Genomic DNA, 21,605 nt, shown 5'->3' on the forward strand with positions numbered 1-21,605 from the left:
TTCCCATTAAAATATATCCAAATATCAAACAGGTCAATCTCATTTTACAGAAAAAAATTAACAGACAGACTTAGCTCTGTAACTAAGAGCCAAATTCAGCAGCAGTTAACATCCTCACCTGAAACGGGTGTTTAATCCCCAGTCTGATGTTGGGGAGACAGTCCTTAGATCTTTTAAAGCCAAGGAGAAACACACTTTATTTGCTACTAGCTCCATGGATGCTTTGCTTGATTTAATGACTTGTGACCAGAGATTCCTTTCCTCTACAAAATAATTCTAACAGTGATAACTCTTATTTGAAAAAGCCACATTTTTTCTGGAACCATATAATTGGCCACGGTGCAGACCTTGATGGTTGCTTGCCTTTTCCAGCAACAATTTGCAAGCAGAGTCAGCTATATTAGCTGATTCAGTGCGATTATACCAATTTTATACTAGTCCCACTAGAAGCTGAGTAAAACTGTAGTTTAAATAAAAGTATAAAGACTGCAACCATTCATACAAAATTCTCTAATTCCACTTACATTTATGAAGCCTTCTAAAACTGACAAGCTTTACTGCAATTGCCATTAACCAATGAGCTGCAGTTAAGAAAAAGTAGCCTCCCTCACTTTACTTTGTTTCAAGTCGCACTGTCATGAAGGTAAGCAAAAAGCTTTCCAGTACCTCTTTCAGCACATGAAGCAGGCGGCATAATCAGACCTGAACCGGGTAGTATCACATTCCGCAATAGAAAGATCTGGGTACTTAGAGTGTCAGAGTAAAATCACAGTGTGTGACAAAATGTACAAAATGCTCAAACTATTCATTCCATATTGCAATATTCAACAACACATAACCACTGAAAGACTCAGTTTTATCATGAAGTGTCAACCTTTCTGAAGAAACCATGAAACCAAACACAGGTGTAGTAATTCCAGACACTTGTGTTCTCCAACACAACTTTAACTGTTATGTTGTTGCCAAAACTTCTTCTCTGACAAGCTCTGAACACTGAGAAAATCATGAAATCATAGAATCAGTCAGGGTTGGAAGGGACCACAAGGATCATCTAGTTCCAACCCCCCTGCCATGGGCAGGGACACCTCACACTAGATCAGGCTGGCCACAGCCTCATCCAGCCTGCTCTTAAACACCTCCAGGGATAGGGCCTCAACTACCTCCCTGGACAACCCATTCCAGGGCTTCACCACTCTCATGGTGAAGAACTTCCTCCTCACGTCCAGCCTGAATCTCCCCACCTCCAGCTTCATTCCATTCCCCCTAGTCCTATCACTACCTGATAAGTCTCTCCCCAGCCTTCTTGTATGCCCCCTTTAGATACTGGAAGGCCACAATTAGGTCATCTCAGAGCCTTCTCTTCTCCAGACTGAACAGCCTCAACTCCTGCAGTCTGTCCTCATGATAGTATAGTATAGATAGTATAGTATAGGTCTGGATTTGAAAAATATTTCTTTATTTTACTTTGAACAGACAGATATATTGCAATGCCAGTTACATTAGCAGTGTTTCAGAAATCCAGACCACAAAAACGGACTGTGTGCCAATGCTTATAGAATATTTAACCCACAGGCAACTGAGCCCAAACCAAGCTGTTACTTCTGTGGTTTCTGCTATTACATGACCTTTCTAGTAATCATTGAGATCATGTGTACTGTTCTTACTCAAATTGTTCTCCCAAACTAATTAAGCTTGAGAACATAAAGTATACTGTCATGGAAGTAGCAAACAATGTTTAAATATCAAAGAAATATGACATTTTAAGGAGAGCAAGAATTATTTTTCAAAAGAAGGAACAACAGAGAAGAAAAAAAATCCCAACAAGAAAGATAGATTCCAGCCTTTAGTTTCCAAAATAATTTTGCTTTTTCAGCTTTGTCATTCCCACTAACAAAGTAATTCTTGATCATTCTTCTGCTTCAAGTCCTGAAATACATTTACCAGGTGACTGGTAGTTACCCATACACAGATTTTGCAAGTAATTCTTTTGTGGCTGGCTCTTAAAACTTAGGTTATTCTGACTAAACCTTGACAAGGCAAGACACTAGAGAATAAAAAGTTGGTAAGGGGCAAGTGAAAAAGCTAATGTGAATAAGCCTTTGTTCTTCTGTTGATGTATTTAGCCACTACTCACATATTTAAAGACAAATTTATATTTAAAAGATATACTATGTAGTATGTAATTTGATATTCAGAGCTTTGAGTAGTCAGAGGCTTGCCAAATTGATCTTTCGTTGTCATCTAATTATAGACAGTTACAGAAAGCCAAGCTAAAACAACTGTGAAATGAAAAGTTAAAAATGCAACTTTACAGAAATAACTGAAAATAGATCCTTTTATGTGTATGACTTTTTTTTTCTCTTGTGTATGAGAAAAAATAAGACAGGTGGCAGTAAATGTTATGGGGGAACAATTTATTTTTATGGACTATTCTACCCATGTTATAAAAGGTACTATTTAACACTGATATTTAAAATATCAATACAAAACTCTCCTCTCCTCTCCTCAGGCTGGACATGAGGAGGAAGTTTTTCATCGTGAGAGTGGTGAAGCCCTGGAATTGGGTTGTCCAGGGAGGTAGTTGAGGCCCTGTCCCTGGAGGTGTTTAAGACCAGGCTGGATGAGGTTCTGGCCAGCCTGATGTAGTGTGGGGTGTCCCTGCCCATGGCAGAGGGGGGTGGAACTAGATGATCCTTGTGGTCCCTTCCAACCCTGACTGATTCTATGATACTATGATAATGTCTCCTGGCTTCCTTAATACAATCTTATGAATCATGTGGAAAAGGAAGACATAACATATTCTTACATTTGGAAAATCAAAAACAAACTAAAAAAGAAATTATGAACCCAGAGTAACAGTGCCATATTTCTTGATCAGCAGCTAGAATCTCACTTTTCTGTAACACATTTTGAAATGCCAAAAAGTATTGCATACCATGCTGTGGAAAATACTAATTTTAATCGGAAATATTTTAGACATGTTTCAATACTAGCATTAATATATTAACTGTTAGACAAATACCATCTGAAATGCAAATATATAGATATAGATATAGATACAGATATAGATATATAGATATAGATATATACATATATATATAGTATTTTTAGAAAACACTGGAATGGTATGAATAAATCCCATAAATATCTCCCTGAAAATAAGGGGTCATTACAAGGCATCAAGATACAGAGAAAAGTGAAGGATAATGCATATATAATATGTCTTTTTCTGTGCATATAGATTAGTGCAGATTGTCAGAAGAGATGGCCAATGGTAGAGGAAAGAGCCTTTTCCAGTAATACTCTGATTCTCAGGACTTCAGACATTTTCAGAAACAACTTTCCTCTCTCCCCCTCCCAAAATACCCAAACAAAACCTAACACATACACACACAGAAAACCCCAAAAGAAACAAAAAATCCAACAACAAAAAAAACCACAAACAAAACCCCACTCCTGAATATTTCTGTAGCAAAAGCCATTACAAAAACCACCTCACACACACTCATTAAATACATTCCATGACAGAAAATGTAGAAGGATTAGACTGGGTGAATCCAGATCCTGACTGAGCAACACACATACGCCTGCATATAAATCTTGCTGATTTTGATGAGATTATTCAGATGCAGCAAGCTAAACACAAGTTTAATTGCTTACTGACCTGAGGCCCATGATTCAAATCTAAATGTTCTGCAGAACCTCAAGTAGTTACAGAGACACTATCAGTATAATAAGGACACCTCTGTGGAAATATTTTTTTCCCAGCTACTACAAGTAACATGAACCATTTGGAAGATATCAGAGATAATAAAATTATTTCTCAGTATGTTCTCATGTTCTTTTTCCTGGGATAGGGAAACACACTAGACCCAGAGCAGAAGTTGATGATTGGCTGCATTGCCTCAGTGGCACACAGCACAGTCACCTCTTGTAAGTGCACAGAGCTTCTAAAACACTAAACTAATTTTATTTTCTCCCTGTTCTTTCTAGGTTCAGGAACATTAGCATACCTTAACTCTGAGTATGTCTGAGGTTTTGGTATGTTGGCTTTTTAATGACAAGGAATAGAAAAGCAGGGATAGTACACTTCCTCATAACTTGGGACATTATGGTGTCAAGACCAGTTACTATTCAGACTTGCTTCCTGCTCCCATTGTGTCACTTACACATGAACTTTTCCAATATCCTCTGCTATTCTAATGATTTCTTACAAATAATAGCTTACTTCCCTGTTTGTGTAAACAAATTTTACTTTAGTGACAAAACTTGGCAGCAAGATCGAGAGGGATCTACAGAATGCTTTAAACTGTTATTTTAAATGGCTCAGATTTTTAGAAAGTGGTGTTTCATTAGCCAAAACATAATTCAAATACAAACATAAAGAGTAAAAAAGTCAAAGGTACAATAATTTGTAGCCTTCTAAATAATGGAAATTATTTTTGGAACAAGATTTTTGCATCTTGCCAATGTCACTAAATAACAATAAATGTGCTGTTTTATGCACATAGCAAATGGTGTCTTTTCAAATTGGACTCCTTAGCGTGTGAAAGAAATGAGGTCTTAAATCCAAAACGAGGTAGACTGTTAAAATACCTATTCTTCTGATAACTAAGTTAACTGAATACATCTTCTTTATCCCATTAATATCTTATATAATTTTCTGTGAACTCACTCCCAAAAATGTTTCAAAATAAGTATTGATATTTGACTACAATTGCATGAAAATTAGACTTTGCTTTTTTTTTTTTTTCCCATATTCTTACCCTTTTCCTTTTGTGGCTGGACAGTGAAAGTTGTAAAAAGAGAGTCTTAAAGTGAGACTTTTCAGAATTTCTTGGAAGTATGGGCTATGACTGAGAATTTGTAGTATAAAGGACAAAATAATCTATTGTAAAACAATGATGGAACTGTATAACTAAGCAGATATTAGAACAAGTGCAGTCCACAGATTACCCCTAAGACTTACAGTGTCTAAGTGATTAAGGATAATTAATTTGTGTATATAAATAGTTCTGTGCCTAAATAACATAGAGATAGTTGATGAAATGTATAGACAACTACTTTAAATCCAGAGGCAACAAACTCCCATCGACTTACATCAAAAATTAAGCTCATACACTACTTAAGGAGTGCTAAGCAGTGCTTCAGTCTGCAGGGCTCCCCAGGTTCTCTATAGATACAGTAGTCCATATTTGGCTACCTTGTATAATTCTATGTACTTTAAAAGAATATAGCATACACACTAACCAACAAGTCTGTGTAGCTAATCATAGTTGTCTGTCTTTTTTTTTTTTTAATTACTTGTACTACATGTTCCTGAAATAGATAAAATATATTTGAGTAACATATCTCAATATTAAAAAGAAACAATCATAGAATACTAGGGATTGGAAGAGATATCCCATTGAGTCCAAACCCCTCAGCCAAAGCAGGATCACCTAGGACAGGTCACACAGGAAGACATCCATTTAGGTCTTGACAGCCTCTAAAGAAAGAGATTCCAGTGCTCTGTCATAATTACAGTAATGTTATGTTAATATAAGGTCACAAAAAACCAAACACCAATAGCAATTTAGTTATGAGTCCTACCTCTTATATCATGAAAACTTTCTTGGCCAGACTTTGTGACTTCATTTCTGAATGGCTCACACTTTATGAAGGAAGGGTCAATAGATGTTCTAATCACAATGCAGACGTCCAATGAATAGCATGGAGATCAGAGAGCTACCAAAGTATACACCAGTCCACCTGCTGACTTCTTGGACTCTAGTACAGACTTTTGTTGTGACTCCTATTCAAAAGTTTATTGAGTACTTCTCAGTTCTCTCAGTACTTCTATGAATTTAAATTTGAAATGAAAGTGTGAACATTTTATGTAAGGGATGACATATCTTCAAGAATACAAAGGAAAGAATAAATCATTATGTAGTTTTCTTTTAAAGAAAATTACTATGGACTTGCATGAAAGATAAAATGTCTCTTACTAACACATCCTTCACTGACATTTAAGTCTGCAAGGGTTAAAAACATGATCAATACTTTTAGAGGGGTCTTCCTCAGGTATATTTTGAGCAAATGACTGGTTCATTGACTCAGAAATAATCTTACATTGCTGAAGTGTCAGGGGAGTTTTGTCAATGACCCCAGTGGAACAATATCACATTCTCAATGTTAAGGTTAACATTTCTCCCCCCTTCTGTGTTCCACTTAATACTGTGATGATCTACCAACATCAGAAATATTTACTAAATTTCATGGGTTTTATATGTTTTGCAAGACTCCAAAAATAACCTGAAAAATCTCATCTAAATGTTGACATTTTGACTCAAGGATAAAGATTAAAAAACAAAACAAAACAAAAAAATTAAAATGTGCCCACCTGATTGCACTGAACCATCAGTGGGAAAGTGGGAAAGCATCCTTGAAGAAAAGGGTCTGGCAGTTGTGGAGAACACCAAGCTCAACATGAGCCAGCAACATGTCTTTGTGGCACACCTGTGTGTGTGACTATACACCAGAAAAGATTACTGAGAGGTTTTGGAATCTCCATCCTTGGAGATAGTCCAAAGACATTTGGAAATGGTGTAAGCAAGCTGATGACCTCCAGATGCCCCTTTCAACCTCAACCAATTGGCAGTTTTGTGATTTTGTGAAATTCAGGCACATCCAGGAAAATTCATCCAAAGAGGATACCAGTGACTCAAAACTGTTGAGATGATTCAAGTTGTTAGATGAATGCCACTCATTTGATTTCAGTTATCCACAATTTAACCTTAAAAAGAACAAAAACCAAAACAAACAAGCAAAAACCTCCAAAAAAGAACAACAAGACCTCCAGCATTTTTCTGAATTAATTCTGAGATATTTTATCAGTGAATAGAGAGTTTTAATCACTTTGCTCTAAGTATTTTCTGGATTGCCACTAATGATAATCAATTCACTTGCCTGCTTAAAAACAATTAAAATAACAAAGTAATACTTTTATTTCAGTGGAACACTAGAAGAAAAAGCACAAACTATAACATACAAATTTCAGTGTTACGAAGGTCATGCTATTGAATTCAGAGACCCAGGTTCTGTGGCAAGTTTTGGAACACAGATGCTCTTCTAACTGAAGACACTGGTTTTGACACAGTAATAATGGAATATCTGAATTCAGAAACAAGAAATAAATCATTCTTCCTCTGTCCAAGAAAATCCTTGAGGCTTTCAGAGGACAATAGCAGAAGTTCACATATTTTGTTGCTCATATAGGCCAAACTGCATATCTCATACTGGGAGGAAGCCTATTAAAAATTGTTGATTGACCTATGCATGGGATATTGACTGAAACAAAATTATTGTGCCTGTACTACAAAGACAGTACGTTTTCTTCCCATACGCACCTGTGACAAATGTCAGGCTTTTGCAATATTTTAATTTCCATGAAAAGCTATAAAAATGATGCCTAGAATAGTTACTGAGATTTTTTTTTTTTTTTTTTTTTGAGTACTGGATGCAGCACCTGAAAGTAACTGAATTAAAATGGAAGAAATGCCAGAGTTGTGCTTCTCGAGTAGTGCGCTTCACAAGCACTACTTAGTTTTCAAGTTTAGTTAATCATAAGTCTCCTTAACTTTTCATCTTCTTACTATGCCAAAATTTATGACATTGTAAAACCAATAAAACAAACCAAAATATCTGAGTTGCTGGAGAAGATACTAAGCACACCACATAGATAAAGCACTTTGTCTTTAAAACTCAAAAGAGGGGTTATAATAGGACCATTCATAAAATCTGTATAACAGAAATTATGTGAGGAGAAAAGTACTGCACATTGCCATGAACCAGAATCACCTGATAGCATAAAAGAGAAAGGAATGACCCTTAGAGTCATTGAGATACTAAGTACCCCTCAAGGACCTGTACATGCTTCACTTGCTTTATGTGAAGCCTTGTGTCCTTTAGAGTACAATCTTGTTAATCAGTTCTCAAGGTCACAGCTGAATGTAAGAGAGCAGGGTGTGCATCTGTGTAAGATATTTATTTCTGGAAAAATTATAGTTCTATTTATATGAAAATTATATGCAGTTATGCAGTAAGTCAAAACCTGCAAACACTTATCCCCATTGACATCATAAATTCCCCAAATAACCCCACAAAATTGTTTACAGAAGAAAAGTCTATAGGGTCAAATAAGAGTTGTCCAAGATGCCTGCACACACATCACAGGCTTCCAGATGACAGGAGAAAATGCTGAAGGTGAGAGGAAATGAACTCATCACAGGGATAGGCAGGATTGAATGGTGAATGATAGTAGATTTAGCTTTTTTATCTATTTTCTCTCTTATTTTACCTGGTTTGGCTTCCTCTACCATTACAGGAGGCAATAGGAGAAGGAAGAGAGACTGGTAAGAGGACGTAACATGGAGTAAACTGCAGCTCTGACCAGTCATTCTATTTCTCCCTTGATTCCAGGTCAGCACACATACAAAGAGTCTTTGAGGAGATTTAAATTTTACTAAGTGAACCATAACAAATTATTAGTTATCAATATGTGACCAGAAAGTACCAAAATTAGATTTCTGGTAGTTCCAATAAGACAATACAGACATAAAAAATATCAAATAATTACAACCCAACAAAAATGCAAAATAACTTATTCAAGCACAACAAGCTTTTAAAAATAATTTTAAATCCAAAGAGTTTTCCAGGCTTTGTTTAGAGAAATCTGCTAGCCAAAGAAATACAATGAAGCATGCCATGGAAATAAAAAGGGATAATGTAGCCAAACTGCTAAGGAACAAGGGGAGAGAGTTAATCAAGTTTGACATGACCAGTTGTCTATCAGGAGTGATTCAAATGAGGAAATCTTACTGATGGAAAGGAACTATACCAAACTGTAATTCTTAGCAATGTTCATGGAATTTCCACTGGATGGACATTTAGGAAAGAGAGAGTCCAAAGGTTTCAGCAGGGAAATGGTTCTGATGCAAGATGGTAACCACTAGAGTGACCCAGGTGTAAGAAGGTAATGCAGTTCAACAGCCTTGCCATTCACACCTGTAGGACCTGGCAGGAACCAGTTTATCCATCTTCATTATCATGACCATTCTTCATTGGCCATGGAGACTGTGAGTCACAATGCATACTTGAAATTTCCTCTACTCACAGGGTGCATTATAATTACCTTTGAAAATGATGAAGAAATAACAGCTTTTAAGAAAAATCAGTTCAGTTTAACATCTATTCCAGGGTTTGTTGCTGTGTTGGTTTTTTGGTTTCTGGTTTTTATGGTAAGGAGTCTTTTAAAACATGATTATTTCAGCAGATACACACACAAAATTATGCTCCCACAAAACTATCAATTATTTTGGCTGAAACTTTGGATATATTTGAAATACAAAACGGAATAAGAGCTACTTATTGAAAACTCATTTTCCTCTCTCCTTACTTTGGTATTTTACTTTAAGCACAAGATTAAATTACAAATCCATTCATCTGAACGAATAACTTTCTGAAGCTGTTTTATCTCTATGTAACCTGAACTGAACCACACTTCAGCTTCAGTCTCACCACATGCTTCCTGATCAGGACATAGTCTGATTTTTTTTTGAGGCATATACACCAAAAGTGAATAAATAGAACATAAAAATGTTCTTGCCATGAAATTTCATGCATGTTATTTTCCTAAAATGTTTACTTGATGTAGGCATTTTTGAAATCCAATAACAACCTCTACTAAGCTAATACACTGAGGAATTGGATAGCTATTAAAAATACTACCTAGGACAACAGTTACTCTTCAATATTAGACCATTATGTAACTCTACAAAGTGTTAAACATTTAATAAAGTTCCCTTCATAATATGACAGTGTTTTTGTCTTATGAATAGTCTTGCATGTGTTTGACTTCAGAAATTGCATCTTGATATTTTTGCCTGAGACAGAATTTTTAATTTTTTTTCCTAAGTTTCTGCACATTACAATTATTCTGCCATGTGCTAATCTAGGTCTTTGCTGCAGGCTGCTTCATTTTTCATCTAATATTTTCACTCTTTTTTTCTTTATGCTGTAATTGTCGACCACATCTTCCACAAACATTTTCTTTACCTTCCTACTTTTGCTAAATTGCAACAATTAAAGTTTGATAATACTGCTGTAGCAGATGTCAATGATCTCGCTGTGATTTTATGGCTCAAAAATAACCTAGAAAAAATGAACCACAGTGGAAAGCAAATGTTCATGTAACTTTTTTTTTTTTCTATAGACAGCTTTATAAAGTTAAGTACATAGAGTATTTTTTGTGTGTGTATTTAAAGCTACAGTTGCATTCATTTTTGTAGATTTTATCCAAGGCATATCAGACAAAAAGGATTATTCAGTTATCTATGAAATGTTAACAAATTACCTAGCTCTTTATGACTTTCTGTCAGAAATAGATTTAATATTCTGGTTTCTCCTCATTAAACAATTGTCTTACAAACTCATCTTCCCAAAATTAGGCTTTAATGGACATAGTGTTCATCATTTTTCAATGCCCTTTCTTGGAGTAGTTAGGAATTTACTTTTTTTTTTTTTTTTGGACTTCTGCTTCAATAGCAGCCTACACTATCTACACCTTTTTTTGCTTCACTTATTCATTTATATAATCTCCATTTCTTTTGTTCTAGTGGAATCAACTTCCTTCTTAATCTCAAATTTTAAAAAAAATATTGAGTTCCTAGAGAGGGTCCAAAGAAGAGCAATGAAGCTGAAGGGTCTGGAGAACAGGTCATACAAGGAGTGGCTGAGGGAACTGAGATTGTTTAGTCTGGAGAAAAGGAGGCTGAGGGAAGACCTTACAACACTGCAATTATGTGAAAGGATTTTGTGATGAGGTGGGTGGTAGTCTCTTCTCCCTCATAACAAGTGATATGACAAGAGAAAATGGCCTCAAGCTGCCATTCTTCAATGAAAAAACACTGGCATAGGAAGACGGTTGAATCCCCATTGCTGGAGATCTTTAAAAGATGCAGAGATGTGGTGCTAAGGGACATGGTTAGGCACTAGACCTGGTAGAGTTAGATAATGGTCACACTCAATCTTAAAGGCATTTTCCAACCAAAATGTGTCTAAGATCAATAAGTCATTAATGACATAGAGTGTTAGTGTGGTAGTTTTAGGCTGTGCCTAGAAAATCATGTTGGGGGATAATTTCAACCCACCACAGTTAGTTACTAAATGTCATAGTATCATAGTATTAGTCAGGGTTGGAAAGGACCACAAGGATCATCTAGCTCCAACCCCCCTGCCATGGGCAGAGACAACCCACACTAGATCAGGCTGGCCAGAGCCTCGTCAATTCATTAAAAACATTAAAGCAGTGACATCTTTTCCTAAAGGGCACACTTCTCATTTTGTCACATTTTCTTCAGCTGTCACATTCATCTCCTTATTGCTGCCTGGTTTTAAAATGTTATAAAAGAAAGCCATAAACAGCAAAAGGTGGTGGTCCAATGGTTCTCAGCTTACTGAAGTGCAAGACCAGCCAAATGGCCAGCTGCTCAGTAAACAGCAATAGCTGAAGTTCCTTCACAAAAAGGAGGAACCTTGTTCCTTTAGACTTCAGGTTTCGGTTGAGATGATTCAGCTTGACAATTAGTATCGCCTGTAATGGTAAGTCTTTGAAACATGGATATCTCTCCAAAGACAACTGGATTGTGACCTTCAATTACATTTCTCATAGGTCATTATGTTGCTGTCAGATGGTGATAATATTCAGCTATTATTAACCTTGCCTGGAGCAATACCAACCAGAGATAAAAAAATCTTTGTCTTCTGTGTTAGGGAATTAATTTTAAAAGGAAAGAAATGAAAGTCACAAACACCTGAACCTGTAAACATCTATGACAAGTAAAGGCATACTGTGGGACTGCAAGTTTAGAAACATCTCTTTGAAGAACATTTCATAAACATCTGCTACTCTGCTTTTCTTGAATGTTCCAAATGAATTTTAACTTTCACATTTAAACTTACAGCACTTGCACAAAAATACATTCACTAGCGAACGTTTTTCATTGACTGCTCATATGCAAGTAGTCATATTCTTAGGCTTCATAAAAGTATTTTGGAGTGAGATACACCAAATTTTGTACATGGTGTACTTGGGTACTTGACAGATTTCAGCTTTAAAACTACTAATTAATTCAAATACATGTAAATTATCAAGTCTCTGTGTCTTGGAACACATACATAAGTAAAAAAAATCTGCAAAACCAGCTCACTGCATCAATCTTGTCATAAATAAGAATAGCAGAGAAGATACAACATCTAATACAGAACCTACTGATAATATTCTGAAGTGTGAAGGCTTCAGGTAAAACTTCAAATGAAAAATGAAATTGATGATATGCATTGCATCTCATATGAAGCTGGAGCGGTACATGACTGAAATAAATTCAAATTAAAAATAAAATGTACTTAAGACTGTCTTAAAAATTGTTAGCAGAGGCTCTTTCAGGAACATGTAAAGACACCAACAGTTATATATATTTATATTCACAAATATATACATAAGCATAAATAAAAAAATCATCAAGTAGTCAAGGTATTCCCTTCCATTTGTCCATCCTGTCAACTGTACACTAACACATATGCCAAGCAAACAAAGGATTAAGGTAGAAAAAAATCTGCACTATAAATAAGGGAAAGTAGACAGGTCACAATAAAACTGAAATGTTATGGCAACTGAATTTCATGCACTAGGCACATCTTCCTAAAGACTGTGGTATGATTGTTTGAGTAAAAACCCCATACTGTGCACCACTAAAGAAACAAAGGTCACTTACTAGCATTACTAAATTTTCTTCATGTCTCAAAATATGAACAAAAGTGGCAATAAAATATTTTCTCTGCACTGTTTTGCATGTATCAGAATTCAAATATTACAGCTGTAACAATGAGTATTCTATACTACCTTACTGGGCAAAAGAAAAAAGCTCTAAACCAATTAGTAATAGTTCTCAGTCTGATATTAGATTAATTTCTTCATTTAAATAAGTGATTCTTAAGAAATCCCATTAATTTCAGGAGCATCAAAAGAGAAAGCAGTAGACATTGTCCCTGCTGGTCACAGTACTTAAACAAAGCAGATTTAATTCTTAACATAATCTTTTCTCACTCCTCTTTGAACTACTCAAGGTAGTACAAGAGAATGCAACAGGCAGAGATTTGAAGCAGAAACTGCACTATCAACACAGGTCACAGGGAGGGAAAACTCACTTTAAAAAAGAAAAACTGAAAATAAATTTGCTTGGATTATAGTGGCACAAAGGATAATTTTAGGATCATATTCCTGAGAAATTAAAAATAGCAACTATAAATCTAGAATAAGGTGCTATTTATTTTTTCAGAAAAAAAGTCACATAGGCAATGTCTTTTGATGCACACAGTCTGCATTTTAATCTCACAAAAAGGAGCAGAATATTCCTGGTAAACCTCTTTAAATCACTGCTGAACTCACCTGAATCAAATTTGTAGGATAGCTTATTTACTTTGAAAATGCATACAGTTCAGGTATGGATCCCATTCAGAACATGAATTTTGCAAATTGTCCCTTCAGCTGTAACATTTGATTCAAATTCTGAAACTGACTTTAAGTTTTTGGAATACTGTGCAGACCTGGCACCTCAAATACTTTTTGTCATATTTACTGCCACATTCCAGACTGCATTAATAACAGCTATTTACAGAAAGAAAGAAAGGAAGAAAAGGAAGGCAAATTATTTCAGATATTTCTAAACAGTCTTTTAAACTGTAATAGAATACTTATTTTACTTTGAAGCCATGCAGTAACATTAATGCACAATATGGGACAGCATGCAGTGGCACAACTTCTATATCAACAATAATGTCATAAAGATCAAAGTATTACATTACAAAATTCTACTGCCCATACTAACCTTAGGGAATTGAAGTCAGTAACCAGGTAAAATCCACTGGTAAAATGTACAACTGAATATCATTAACATATATAATTATTGCAAAGCAAATTATTCCATCCCTTACCACTTTGGGAATGTTGCCCTTTACAAATATAGCTATACAGATTTTCTGTGGTGACTCTATAGTAATGGAAATGGGTAATAGCAGGGATGGCACAAAATGCTGCTAGAAGGAAAAAAATTGTAAATTTTACTTTTTAGTCAGGAAAAAAAAAAAAAGACTTGAAAAAGGAAGGCCGATTAAGACCTAGTGAGAAGCTTAGGAGGCTCAAAGTAGTCCCACCAGAACCAGATTAACACAAGCTATCCCTAATGACATGCAGAGTCATTCATTCTTTATTGACTGAAGGAGAAGAGAGATGTCTACTGAATTTCTAACAGCACTTCCTACAGTACATTCAATTTGAGTTTTTCCCTCTGAGAACTGACCTTCCCCAATACTCTCCTGCCTATGGAGTTTAATGTGATCACAGTCTGAATTGATTTGGTTGAAAAGAATTATGACAAAGACCTTACATGGCAGTTACCCTTGAAGAACATCTAGCATATGCACTTATTACTCACCACTAACAAAATGAAGCTCTCACTTTCAACTCCAGTATTATGAAGTCCAAAATAAAGTATTACAAGATTCCATTGTCCAAACAAAATAAAACTTTTTTTTTTTTTCTTCCCAAGATCAAGAAGTAGTGATTTATTTGATTAAAAACATCAGATAACACAGCAGCAACTATTTCTCCTGGAGAATTCTTTCTACCCACCAAGTGACAGCAAGCCCTATATATGTTTTACACTTACCTGGTATCTGTTGGAAGCTAAAAATAATGGTGTCTTTTGGAATTGAATCCTACCTAGTTTGTGAAAGATGATGTGAAGTACTTCTGTTCCGCACATTTTATTTTTACACTGCTTAACACTGCTGGTATTCCTGAGCCTGAATTATGAGTACCCTCGGGTACTCCTAACCCCTTTTGATGTTATTTCTGCTGGAAACAGTTGACAAAAGCCGATCTCCTCCTGAGGATTGCATAGTTTTAGTATTTGTTTCAACTTTCAGCTGTTTGTTCAACCTATTAAGAACTTCTTCAAAGACACAAAATAGCAACCCATCACCTTGAATGCTACAGAGGGAAAAAAAAAATTCATAAAGCCTGCCAATTCACACTAATTCTGCTTTAGATAAGCAGAATACATTGGAAGCTGTTACACTACATGGAATACTGCCTATGGATTTAGCATAACCCTGCAAGGGTATTTGGCTCTGAAGTATTTCACTCTGTTGGTCAGAACTGCATAAAAATATTTGTATTAAATATAAACCCAAGGCAAACAGAGAGTATGTCTGATGTAAACTTGAGAATGAAAATTGGCAATAGGCTTAATCATCACTTCCACTTTGTATTTTTCCTATATACCAGAGAGTACACAACTGCTTTAGAAACTATTTTATGAGCTCTGCAAAACTTGCTAAAACCATACATATACTGTGCCAAGAATCTTGTAACTTAACTGCTCTGCTTGTGGTGTATTAACTGTCCATGGAAAATGGACGGAAACAAGTAGAGAAATGGTATATCTTGCTGTGAACAATAATATGCAAGAAATACATAAGCAGTACCTGGTTGTCATCTTTTCCTGTTTATTTTTTTTTTTTAAGCAAAAAATATGAAAAATGTATTTGGAAGAACAACTTTTAAATGTATTTTATTGTAGTGAAGCTAATACAAAGGAATAATTAATATACCAAACATAGCCCTTCCTTTTTCCCAACTAAATGCTGTAGAACGATGAAAGTAGGTTTTTCAAAATACTACAAACTGCAGAGTTCCCTGGATGCTACTTTTCAACTGCATAGGAGTATTACAAAGTAGAGTCACTAAATGCTTAACTTAAGTACTAATTTATGGGTATATATGTAATTTCTTTGAGAAATGTGTAAATATTTCAAGAACATTAGGCTGGAGAAAAACAATTAGAAACTCCAAAATCTGAGCAGAGACTTCATAAGCAGCCTAAGAATTTACAATGACCTTTATGTAACATCAAAATTATTTGATTGTCCAGTCTCTGGGTCGTTGCAAAATGGGCTTACTTTTAACTACCCTTGCAACTGGAAAAACAGAAAATCTGATATAGAATATAAAATAATATCTTTCACATCTTTTGTTAGAAAATTATTTCATTCACTCAAAGGTATGTGCAAAATGAGATTTTAACTCACAAGATTGGTCATGCAAAAGACCCAAATGGAATAAGGTCTTTCATGGTGTCTCAGTTCTTAGAACCACCTACGAATGTTTAGTATTACACAAAACTCCATAATAGACTTCCATGGCTTTAAAAATCTTAATTCTGAAAGATAATCAGCATTTAATGTATGGATATATTCTCAAAATTTTAGAGTTATCACAGAAATGTGAATCAATATTTTGATGATGAGACAGAAAAAATTTTCTTCTATTTTAGCTTCTCTAATATTGTCTAGAGAAAGGATTTTTAGACAAGTTGAAGGTTGGGGGGGGGGGGGGGTTTGGTTAGTTGGTTGATTGGGTTTTGGTTGTTTGGGTGAGTTTTTGGTTGTTTGGGTTTTTTTTGGTTGGTTTGGGTTTTGGGGGTGTTGTTTGTTAGTTTTGGGGGGTTTGTGGTGTTGGTTTGTTTAGGGTTTTGTTTGTTGTGTTTTGTGGTGTTGGGTGTTTTTTTTTATAATAAAGAGGAAAGCTTAACAAAAACACACTAAGTTGTAAGAAACAGAAAAAATTCCCTATAGTCCAGAAATAGATAAAAGTCCTTGAGTGGACACTAGTCTTGGAGTAAGTGTTGTTTATCCCACATGCTCAGCTGCTTAACAATTTTATGTATTTTATCTACAATGCATTTCACAGTGTTTGGTGTCCTGATGCTTCCCAAGATATACAGAGGGAATATTAGGACATAAATGCCATCTTATCATTAGGATAAAAAATGTACTTTCATTAAAGATCTAGTTTCAGCAATGAGCCTTTGTATTTCTGCTTCAAGGCTATCCCAAGCTAGTTGTGTCAAAAGAGCCAGGCTACCTATCACAGTACTGTGTAGGATATCTGCCAGTCATTGCCATTTGGCTTGGGATCAGCTGTTGACTCACATTTATTCAGCAGCACAGAGTCATACCAGGATTTGCACTACAGCAAGCTAAATAATTCCTTTTGTCCAGTGACAGAAGAACTAGCCACTTTTAAGTTTAGTCTGTACCCTTGCTGCAAAATATCGAGGTATCAATTTGACAGATGCGTATTTGGCCTTTTACCTGTACTAGAAGCCATCTCTGTAAATATACCACAGGGGTTGCAGCCAAAATCAGCTCTTTCCAGAAGACACACCATATCAATCAGTACAGAGTTCAAGTGCCCCTTGCAGTTTCTCTCTTTTGACCAAAACCTGTAACTTAGGTTCTTCTAGGTATATATTTTCATATAAAGAACAGTCCTATCTGCACTCAGGCAGTCAAGGTGTAGCAGTTTCACATTAGTTAACCATGGAAGAGAGGAGGAACTAATATTGCCTGCTTCCTGCTGTGATTTCATCTTGTGCAGTATAAAAGAACTGCTCAGGGGAGGAAGGAGATTAGAAGATGTGCAGGAGAACAGAGGTCACCCACAAAATCTTATGAAGTAATACAGTAAGGCAGAAAAGAGAATATCCTCTTCATCATTTCACTGCATCACTTGATGAATGAGAAAAGAAATCTGCATGTATAGTTCTAGGAAGCAGGGCAAATCAAATTCTGGCTATATAAACATATTACTACATTTACAACCTTTAAAACTGCAAGAAGGCTGCTGGAGTACTCCACTTGGGATAACTGATTTCAGTACCTTCTGTCAAACAATGGCCTACAAAACACTGTGTCAGAAGAGTATTTCCCTGACCTTTTGGAGACTGAAGGGGAAACAACTGCTCTGTAGACTGTTCTCACAATATATGCCACCTAATTCTCTTCTCATACCACAGGCTTCAGATGTCTTGCTTGATTAAATAAAATCCATTAGCCATTTAGAAAACTAGAATGAGCATTCATTCTCTGAAACATATCTGTATGCACCATAACAGAAGACATACCTGTTTATGAACAGTTGATCTGCTGTACAAAATAAAGAGAAGACTGAAAGATTTGTTATGTGCATGGGTAACTTCAAAATACCTGCTGTCCTCGTCACAGACAACTAGGAATTGCTAGTGCCTTGTCAAATGCTCAAGCACACAAACCCTACAGTTGTTCTTTAAGATCAGCTAATGGCATCTCAGGAGGGGTCCTGTACACTAAAATCAATTGAAACAGCATGTGGCCAACAGGAAGATGTGTCTTTCTTACCTGTTAAGTGTATAAATCCAGTAAGATTATTCATAAATAAATATTTCCAGATTTTGCACTGAGCTAAAAGTCTACTGAAACTCATGACTCCCATTGTTATTTTATGCCTTAATTGAAATTAATGAGAATTGATATAGTTTTGTCAATAACTAAATTTGACTAATAAAGTATAGGAAGCCAATAGTTACTTCTGGGAACAGTTTAGCTAAACAATCTGGAAAATCAAGTCTCACATCTTTCCATTCTTCCCCCCAAAAAACCCTTAATGAATATTTGTGAACAGGTCTGTGCTGAATTCATCAATTCAGGAAAATTTCAAGATATCCATTTTCCCAATTGGGAAAAGAACAGAAACTTCATATTATTCCTAATTACAGAGAGGTTAATACTGTTGCATACTTAATCACTGGGGACAAGCTAAGTAATTCAGCATATACTTCCTGCAAGGTAGTCTCTGAAAGAGAGGCACTACAATGCTCTAAATTCTGTATATATATAAAATGATGGACACCACCTTCTCTTCAATGCACAATTATTTTTCATCTTTATCTAAGACTAATTTTCTTGAGCCAAGTATAGTTGGCAGCCATTGAGCTGTGATCAGTGCAGTAGATTGCAGTCACAACATAATGTAACTATACTAGGTTTGAGATAGAAACAGAACAACCACCTACTATTTTCAATTACTTCCAGGAATCCCGCTTTTTTTCCCCCAAAAGATAACTTATAACGGTTTCATTCAGACTCCCTGCTAACCTGTAAGACTTTTCTAAATTCTTTCTTCTATCTCAAAGTGCAGACCAATCAATAGCAATACTTAAGAGTGTATAACCTGGTGTTATTAGTTTGGAGGTTCCAGCTCAAAACATCTCCTAATCAGTAGATAAATGTGTTTCATGAAATTCTTCACAACGATGGCAGTTGATTTTTAATCTATGCATTTGCAAGTAATGGTATTCTCAAATGCACGTGCCCAAATACCATGCAGTAAGATGGATTATAGTATGTAAAACTGCAATACAGAAGCACATAAGAACAGGTGCATTGTAGGAAATTTTACTTTGATTTATAACACAAACACCAACAGGTTTCTTTCTGCAGGAACAGTCTGTCCCTCTCAAAATCAGGCTTTCATTAGCTCCTAAATAGGGATTAGCGGCACAGCTCTACACACTCATGCCACCATCTTGAGCATCTGAGGTTGTAGTTAGAACTGAAGGAGTCATATTCCCACCTGCAACTCAAGGCACAAAAATACGAATTGTAATCCTATCAGCAAAACAAAGAACATACCTGAAAACTTGGCCTATTTTCAACCATAACGAGGAAAAAAAGGTGCTTAAAATGGAAAATCAGCAGAGGAAAAAAAGCTCTTTGAAAGTGATAAGCATTGAGTCTGTGCATCTTTGACACTTTGTTGTGCTTACCTAACATCTGTGCATGTTATACATGTGATACAGCGACTGTTTGTTGTAATGAGGTTCAGAGCCACAGATGTTTCACTGTCAGTGGTTGGGTGTGCTCCACATTTAAAGTAAAACTCCTGCAACATTGAAGGGGAGAGAAAGAGAAGATTACATACCCGCCACTCATGTCCTCCCTTTATCTTAGGCTAACTGACATTTGAGACAACAGATAAATCACTACTGCCAACAGAAAAGGAGGACAGTTATTAGGAAAGGTTTACGAGGAATCCCTTGCAAAAAAAAAAAAAAAAATCACTCTGTGTGCGTATTTTGTGCAGTGATTTCCCTAGCAAAGAAGATACCTGCTTGTGCAAGGGTGGGGTTTTTTTGGTAACAGATGTCACCATTTTCTGAACTCCAGAATACAGATCATTTTAGCTTGAAATTAGTAGTCTGGCCTTGCTTTCATGATATTGGAAAACTGTACAATAATATTTTATCACATTGAAACTTGAGGTCTTTTGGGACACAAGTTACATTTGCAATTGCATATTATATTTTGCTGGAAATAGGTTGCTTTGGTCCATACCACTCTATACAGCCTCTTAGACTGCTTTAATTAGCATAATATGTTTTATACAACTGTGTTTTTTTTGTTGTGGGTTTGTTTTTTTTCATTGCACCCCAGGGAAAGCCATACCAATCATGCTGTACTTTGATAAGGTTTTGTTAGAAGAGATTGCTTTAAATGTCCAAATCACTCTATGCATAGGTAAATACAAGCAGATGGAAGACGTGCTTTGCAATATGAGCCACAGATTACAGTTTGCCATTTCTTTGTTCATACCAGACCTTTTTTTCTGTGGAGGTTTGTAAAGCAAACATTAAACTGGTATAAACGAAGTGTAAATTGGAAAGCAGGGGTATAAAAGCATCAGCAGAAATGATGACAAGAAGTCAAAAAAGAATGGCAGACGTTGATGGCATCAAGATATTAAGAATATGGATGATTCTCAGGATACCCAGTCTGGGGAAAACATAATAAATAACTCCTGAAAAGGATAAAAAACCGAATAAACTGCAGGGAGAGAAAAAGACACAGACTGAATAAACCAGAAGCATTTCCTAAAGGAAATTGGATGGCATGAAGTAAATACAATTACACTTGCTGTCAACTTCTTTATGATCCTGAAGTCACATACAAAAGCTAACACTGAGAATGATCCAAAAGCCTTGAAAGAGATTTGTGAGGTGGCATTTCCTAGTGTTACCCCTATTCCTAGCTAGACTATCTGGCCACATATTTCAGTGCTTATTAGTATATGAATATAAGAGAATGAGTGTGGCTGAATGAAATCAGTTTTCTTTAATACAAAATCACTTTCTCTTCTATATAGCCTTGCACTGAGATTTAATAAAATGCTGTACTAAAATCAGAACAGAAACAGCCCTTTCTCATTGCCTTGAGCTTTGCAGTAAGGAGTTCTTCAGCTGTGAAATAGCTGCCAATTACTGGTTTGTTGGTTGTTTTTTTTCCTCATTAGTGATCATTTAGATATGTTTTATATTTCTACATGAGACAAATACATTGCTATGCAGTAACACCTCTAAGATGGAATCTGCTAACTAGGATATGAGATGTATTAATATAACCTTCCTCCTAGTTTAGGCAATCCTGCTTCTCAGAGAAGCACTGACATATGCAATAAATTCAACACAAATAAAATATTTACATTCCCCTACAAGGACTCATTGCCTGAAATATGATAGTGGCAACATAAGAGAACTAAGGGGTAAGAGTAGAGTTTAAAGGTTAGCCTGTTATTTAAACCAAGTAATTGTTCACAAAACTTTTGAAGTAGTCATATTTACCTAGAGCTA

General features: G+C 35.7%; 1 protein-coding gene across 1 annotated transcript in view; it reads right to left on the reverse strand.

Moving 5' to 3' along the window:
• Nucleotides 1-21,605, reverse strand: part of PRKN (parkin RBR E3 ubiquitin protein ligase) — a 739,568-nt gene that overhangs the window by 373,705 nt on the left and 344,258 nt on the right. The window contains exon 6 of the mRNA XM_054162766.1: nt 19,746-19,861. Coding sequence (XP_054018741.1) covers nt 19,746-19,861 — 116 coding nt within the window. The remainder of the gene's footprint in view (nt 1-19,745; nt 19,862-21,605) is intronic.

Source organism: Dryobates pubescens, chromosome 6 (genome assembly GCF_014839835.1).
Source record: "Dryobates pubescens isolate bDryPub1 chromosome 6, bDryPub1.pri, whole genome shotgun sequence".
In the NCBI taxonomy this organism is placed as follows: domain Eukaryota; kingdom Metazoa; phylum Chordata; class Aves; order Piciformes; family Picidae; genus Dryobates; species Dryobates pubescens.